The sequence below is a fragment of the Phyllobates terribilis genome, unplaced genomic scaffold, assembly GCF_046119375.1.
Source record: "Phyllobates terribilis strain yellow unplaced genomic scaffold, ASM4611937v1 Scaffold_4__5_contigs__length_816908805, whole genome shotgun sequence".
NCBI classification, from domain to species: Eukaryota; Metazoa; Chordata; class Amphibia; order Anura; family Dendrobatidae; genus Phyllobates; species Phyllobates terribilis.
In genome coordinates this window covers 85,422,841-85,430,414 of record NW_027362764.1, presented here as the reverse complement: position 1 = coordinate 85,430,414, position 7,574 = coordinate 85,422,841, and the positions used below count along the sequence as shown (strand labels likewise).

General features: G+C 42.7%; 1 protein-coding gene across 1 annotated transcript; it reads right to left on the bottom strand.

Moving 5' to 3' along the window:
* Window positions 1-2,188: 2,188 nt before the first annotated feature.
* On the bottom strand, window positions 2,189-6,914 carry BAMBI (BMP and activin membrane bound inhibitor). The gene is made up of 3 exons (XM_073676514.1): window positions 6,626-6,914; window positions 3,855-4,139; window positions 2,189-2,978 (listed from the first exon to the last, which is right to left on the bottom strand). Exons 1-3 carry the CDS (start codon window positions 6,699-6,701, stop codon window positions 2,560-2,562), a joined length of 780 nt encoding a protein of 259 aa, XP_073532615.1. The 5' UTR covers window positions 6,702-6,914; the 3' UTR covers window positions 2,189-2,559.
* Window positions 6,915-7,574: the final 660 nt, after the last annotated feature.

Sequence of the window (7,574 nt, the reverse complement as noted above, 5' to 3'; positions counted from 1 at the left end):
GATATTAATAGCCCAGGAAGGGAGCCATGAATATTGGCCCCCTCCCAGGCTAGAAACACCAGCCGTCAGCCGCCCCAGAAATGGCGCATTCATAGGATGCGCCAATTCTGGCACTTAGCCTCGCTCTTCCACGCTGCCCTGGTGCGGTGGCAGGGGGTAATAGGGCTGGGGTTGATGTCAGCTTATAATGCCAGCTGACATCAAGCCCAGGTTAGTAATGGAGAGGCGTCTATAAGACACCCCCATTACTAACCCCATAGTAAAAGTTAAAAAAAACACAAACACCCAGAATAAAGTCCTTTAATTGAAATAAACACACAATTCTTTATTGTTCTAAATTAAACCATACTTACCATCACGCCCATTCCAGCTGAAGCCAACGATCTCCTGCAATAAAAGTAAAATAATAAAGCAACCTCATCCTTAACTTTCCATGGTTCCCACGACAGCTTCAGCTCTGCTACATCGAGATGACAGGCTGGACCGCAGCAGAACGCTGCCATCCAGCCTGTCATCCCGCAGACACTGAGAAGCGCAGGCATGCTTGCGCTCCTCAGTGTCTGGCTGTGACGGCATCCAGATGAGCCGACAATGAACTCAGCTCACCTCCTGGACGTCCGTCACTGACAGCGTGGGAAACTTCTACTGCGCATGCGGGGAGCAGGAGAATTTTCCCACGCTGTCAGTGACGTGCATGAGGTGAGCCGAGTTCATTGGACATGATCTCGGCTCATCTGGATGCCGTCACAGTCAGACACTGAGGAGCACAAGCATGCCTGCGCTTCTCAGTGTCTGCCGCATGGCAAGCTGAACGGCAGCGTTCTGCTGCGGTGCAGCCTGTCATGTGAATGTAGCAGAGCTGGACCGGTCCTGGGAACCATGGAGAGGTAAGGATGAGGTTGCTTTATTATTTTACTTTTATTGCAGGAGATCGTTGGCTTCAGCTGGAATGGGCGTGATGGTAAGTATGGTTTAATTTAGAACAATAAAGGATTGTGTCTTTATTTCAATTAAAGGACTTTATTCTGGGTGTTTGTGTTTTTTTTAATTACTTTACTAGAAATTCATGGCGGTCATGTCTAATATTGGCGTGACCCCATGAATTTCGGGCTTAGGGCCAGCTGATAATGCCAAGCTGGCCTTAACCCCTTTATTACCCAGTGAGCCACCGCACCAGGGCCCTGGATGAGTTGGGTACAGCGCCAGAAGATGGCGCTTCTATGAACGCGCCATTTTCCGGGGTGGCTGCGGACTGCAATTTGCAGCGGGGGGGGGGGGGCCAGAAAGCTTGGGCCTCCCTGCGCTGCAGATTCCATCCCCCAGCTGCCTAGTTGTACCTGGCTGGACACAAAAATAGGGCGAAGCCCCACGTCTTTTTTTTTTTTTTTAAGTATTTCATGAAATAATTGAAAAAAAAAGGGCTTCCCTATATTGTTGTGTCCGGCCAGGTACAAATAGGCAGCTGGTGGTTGGGGGCAGCCCGTTCCTGCCTGCTGTACCTGGCTGGACACAAAAATATGGCGAAGCCCACGTCAACATTTTTGGGAAAAATTAATTACAAAATTAATAATAATTTAGGGACTGCATCTTTATTAACCCCTCAATTGTCATTTAGTCTTAAAATAAAGGATTTTTTAAAAAGAAAATTGGCGTGGGATCCACCATCATTATAGTCTCTAGTGGAGGTTAAGCAGACGGCTGGGGCAGATGTTTGAAGTCTGGGAAGGGGGTAATACCCACAGAGCTTCCCAGGCTACTAATATCAGCCCCCAGCTGAATACCTAGCCTTTACTAGCTATTAGAATGGGGGACCCCCCCAAAAAATGACGTGGGGTCCCCCCTATTTTAATATGTTTATGAGTGACAGTTTTCCTGCTATATACCTGCATGTCATAAGAATTTAAATTAAAAAAGGACCATGTTAAATTCAAATCTGTTTTTTTAAAATTTTTACCGGTGTTTGGTATGCGTTGGAAAAGGGGTAGTCTTATACGGTGAATATATCCTAAACTCTATATTTTAACAGGAAAGTAGGGGGGTCGTCTTATACACCAGGTCGTCTTATACGCCGGAATATACGGTACATTGATCCAATAACATTAATGCTAAAAATTTTTACCACTGTGTACAAAGCAGAGACCCAAAAGTACCATAGAAAAAAAAAAAAAGCCACAGCCATAAGTTTTCAGCCAAAATATATATATTTAAAAAAAATCTTTACATTAAACATATAGAAACATGTACATTGTGTACAGTTTATTTCAATGACCAATATTAGCTCCCTAAATGTAAGAAAACATTGGTGACAGTGTGTACAACTTCTCTACATCTTGCTTCCTGCATTAGTTTAAAGAAATAATACAAATAGTCCTCAGTTCCACCCTTGTGCAAATAAAGACGGCTTTTGGAATCGCTCGCGAGTAACAGATCATTGCTGTGTGCAAGACTCCCAATCTTTCTCCTCTTAGGATAAAAGTTTAATGTCTTTGTAAAAGATAAAGTGCTTCTATCCAGCAGAACAGAGTAAGTCTCCCGGATTGTCATCATCCTCATATGTGGTCATACAAATTCCAGCTTTCCATGTCCACTGTACATTCCCCAATGAACCAACGAGATGATTTTGTCATTGCCGAGGTCCGTATGCCTCATTTTATCACAAGTTAAGCAACAGTTTTCATGGCCCGTTACAGGCACCATGCACTCCAAGTCTAGCTTGGCCACTTGGCCCTTTTTTGAATGGTGACCATGAAAGCTGTAGTGCAGTCTGGAGAGCATCTGTTGTCTCTGATCCTGTAATCTTTTATTCTCACTGCGGAGCATCCGGAGTGCAAGCATTATAAGAAGCACCAATATCAATCCCCCGGCTATGGGCACAGCGATCACAGCTGCTCTAAACCACAGTTCTTTGGACGACGTCAACTCTTGGACCTTCGTGATGAGGTTCCTTGTGCTTTCATGTTGGTACTTGCTACCCACACCTGAAAAAGATAAGAGGACAGATCTACTTTAGGCTGCAACAAAAAGGCATAATAAATAGTATTGGTACTTTCAGAATATTACGATTAAAGGCACGTTAAACTTGGAAATCCCTTGCAGTTTAGTAACCACAAAAGGGGACAGATCTATGGGCACTCTTAAAGGGGTTGTCCAATTTAGAAAGCCATTTTTTTTTTTTTTTTTGCCAAACACTTGGAAAATATTGATCAAATACTCAAATATGTGAACATGTGCTTACCCATTTATTTTAATGGGTGCTGTGCAACGCTTTATTTTCCCCTTGGTGGCTCTGCTGGGTAACCAACACTTGCCGTAATGCTTGCCCAAAGAGAACAGCCCATTGCTGCAGGGTAATTAGCTTATTATTTGACGACCCTCAACTCTTAAGCCAAAAGACAGATCTACATGTAAAGCGTTATCATAGGAACATAATAAAAAAAAAGACTGGGCCTCTTATGATTTTTCAATTAATAAGAATAAAACATCAAATAGTAAATTTTTAATAATAATTTATTATTAAAGTTACTAATGGCTAAAATACTGTCCTTTGGCAGAAAAGGAGACGTATATAAAACCTAAAGAAATAAATAATTGCAACATTGTCACAAATCGAGCATTCTTTCAAATCCTGGAAAAAAAGGCACTAAAAGCCAGACAGGAGCCAAGAGCACAGACAGACATCAAAGCTACCTAACAGAAATACATCTTTAACGCTAACCATGCTTTTCCCACTGGTATCTCTAATTACATTAACAACAAAATCAATACCAGACACACAGGGCTTTGGCAGCCATCGTCCTATACATCAAGGGTAGGAGAGTGAGGGGGGTTACTTTTTGAAAAATTATTCTCCGTACCTGATGTTTCGCTCTTGGGGTGGGAAAGAACATCATGGAGACCTCTGTAATTGCACATGTCCTCGTGACAACACTCCAGTTTGGGCACGGTGGCACCGCTCTGGTCTTCGGAGGTGGCTTTGCACATATCTGTTGTTTTAGAAATAGAGTCCAGGCAGCCATGTGTGAGAGGTGAATTGGTGTTCTGTGGGTCAAGTAGCCTGGAAAAGCAGGCATTCAGTTCTGATTTACACATGTATCCAGTTGCAACACAGTGTGGAGCGTCACAGTAGCATCTGATTTCTCCTGCAACAACAAAAACACAATTACTATGAGGCTGCGGCTTTCATAAACCAGGTTCTCTACACAACATATGGAAATAATCTGATCATTTATGGAATAATTCAGGATTGTGGGAAAGTTAATCAAAGACCGTAACACCAATAGTTATATTGCGTCTCATAAGAGTAAGAAACGGCAGAAAACACAAGTCAATGATCTACCTTTAAATTTTAAAAAAGACAAAAGCTCCTTATGACTAAGAGTCATCAGTGGTTGATATCTTTTAATGGCAAACTGAAAATATGGTAACAAATTGCAAGCTTTCGAGACTACTCGGGTCTCTTCTATGCCTGATGAAGAGACCTGATCAGTCTCGAAAGCTTGCAATTTGTTACCTTTTTATTGGCGAACTGAAAAGATGGCATCAACCACTGAAGACTCTCAAATCTAAATATTCTTTGATCTATTAGCTAATATGTTACAAAGATATATCTTTTTTCCTGTATGACTAGGAGGCAAGAGATCTCACCCAACTCCATCAGCAGGGAAGGAGTTAAGCGAGATGTGTACAAGCGGTCATAGAAAGGAGTAGTTTATTTCGCAAAGTCCGACAAATGTTATAAAACAGGAACAGTGCGGCTCACAATAACTGCTGTGTTTGCCAAAGTCAATTCCTTTCAGCTAAAATGGAAAGCCATAAAACGGTCAGAGCTACAACGCTGATGCCTCTACCCTCTGACTTGCACGCGATCGGAGGAGGGGGGGGGGGTTCCAACTTGCAAAAAAAATATTTTTAAAACTTTTCAGGCAAGAAGGAAGTAATTAAACAGTCAGTTTGTTGCTTCATTTAAACTTTTTTGCTTGGGGACTTGAAATGTGATGCGTTGAGAATTGCGTCTTTAATTATATATTTTACAATATTACCCACATACGTATAGCAGAGCGGAAACTACTGTGCCAAGTGAAGTCCTATGAAAGAGCCTGAAATTATAGCCTCTGAGCTATAATTGTTTTATTAAAAAAAAAAATTAACACTACAAAAAGACTACAGCAGATAACCACACAGCCCCAAATGTTTGTTTGTCCACCCTGGATCACAAGGATTTGGCCTATCAGAATCATCTTAAAAAGCCCAGACTACACACAATACCCCCTGAGCTTGAAATGTTGCAGTGCAGCCCACCTTGAGATCAGGTTTCACCTCTGTGCGCCAGGCTCCTTTAATAGCCTAGTTAATGGAAGCCAAATGACAGGAGGGCCTGGTAACAGGAGGCATTGCATTAGCACTGACCAGATCTCCCTCAGGGTTTCAAAGGCCAAAGTGCTCCTAGGGAAACAAGTCAACTTGTATCCTACTCAAGGCGGCGGGGGATATGCAAGGCCATTTCAAGAAAAAAGGTAGATCTATTACAAAAAATACAGAATGAAGCGCGAGCTCCTAGGCGAGACTGAAACAAGCCAGATGGCTACTGACATTGACTAATGGGACCCTATTAGGGTTGCCTCTTGGGATTATAAATAAATTAAAAAAAAGTATATTTTCACCCATATTTGTGCATGAAGATTCTTCCAAAATTTTGCAGAGCCAAAAGGGTATTGGTAGTGCAAGAGTGTGAACAATGCTGGGTCTGTTCTCCTGCTCCCCCCTTCTTTTATACTGTTATTAACCAAAAATGCCTGCTTCTAGTCAAGATGGCTACAGGAGACGGCGGAGGACTTTTCTTTTTTTTTTCCTCCTTCCTAGAAGTCTTTTGAAGTCAGCAGCAGCCAGAAGTATGTGAGCCCCTAATTATATCATTATCAGGCACATAGCTTCAGTATCTCAGGACGCACATCAGTCGCAGTCACTCCCTGAGCTCTTCTGTCTCCTTTGATGGGGCCAGGAGGCTGGTATTTAGGTCTATTTAAGCCTAATCACACCTCCCCCTTCCTTACCTAGGGTAAATAAATATTACTGCACTCAGTGCCATGTAAACCTTACACAAAAAAAAAAAAAAAACACACACACACCAACACACACACACACACACACACACACACACACACACACACACACACACACACACACACACACACACACCACTGTTAAAGAGCATTAAAAAAACATATAGAAAATTACACTTTTTCACAATTGTATTGCCTATTATTTTGATCCCAGCAAAGAACAAAGATGCTGGAGGTTTTAAGCAATATTTTCTCTTATTCCTCAGCCCCAGGCAAAGCCTATCTAGTTGCACTGTATCTGCAGCCTGTAATGGAAATGCAGAAATTTCACACAAATCTCATTCATTAAAAGCGAATGGAAAATCCTCATAGAAACAGCGACCTCTAGTGGCATCTGATCAAAACAACCCTTCAGCTCCTACAACTTCTCGTGTGTACAAGTCTACTAAGGTTTACAGTCCGACAATGTGGGCAGTTATACACAGGCTGGGGTTATACTGAGACTTGTAGTTCCCCAGGTGTGAGAGAATAGGGTTTGCAGACAGCTGTAGGCTTAGAGTACCTACCTTTAGTGAGTAGCACGGCCATAGCGCAGAGCTCCAGTTGCAGCCAGATGGAGAGCAGGCTAGCTTGGCGATCCATTTACAAGCCCGCTCCTCCCCGGCTCTTCACTGTACGTCTTCAAGGGATTGTGCAAAGAGTCACCATCCAACACTGCGGACATGCAGAAACAAGCCAGAGCCTCCTGCACACACAGCGATAATCCAAGCAGCGGTTATAATCCAGAGGTCCGAGCAGCACTGAGCGCACAGCCGCCCGCACTGAGCATAAGAGCGCTGTCCCGGGAGCTACGCAGCTACGCCACGCCCACCTGTCCGCTGATAGGCTGCTGCTCTCACAGACCACGCCCAGATGCGGTGGGCTCACTGTCTCACTGGGTTATTGGGCTGTCAATCATTACAGGGCAAATGCAGGAGTCAGGACGGGGCTGAGCCATCCAGGTCCAGCGGTCACAGCCCGAGTCATGTCCTGGAGCCCAAGAGCAGAGCAGAGGGCCACAGGGTGACACTGATCCTCACCATGTGCAGAGTGACACTACTACTGATGATGAGGAGTAATACTTCCAACCTCTGCAAACTACTACTATTATTGTGGAGGATAATAATAACCGCAACAGTATATATTATTATTATTATTCTAGTAGTGATTTATGAATGGCAGTGCTGGTATAATAATTAATTCTACCACGATTACTACTAATACTAGTGATAATAATAATAGAAATAAAAGATATAGTATAATCATCTTTATAAAGAATAGAAATATTATTTTATTCTTGGTAGTAATAGAGAGGACAGCAGTAGTAAGACCACAACTTCCAATGGTAATAATGCTATCTTCTACCAACTGATAATAGCCTAGGACTATAATAATGGTCACAATGGTAGTAATAGTACTACTGATACTATTGGTAATGATAATACTATTACTAACTCTATTTATAGTGGTATCAGT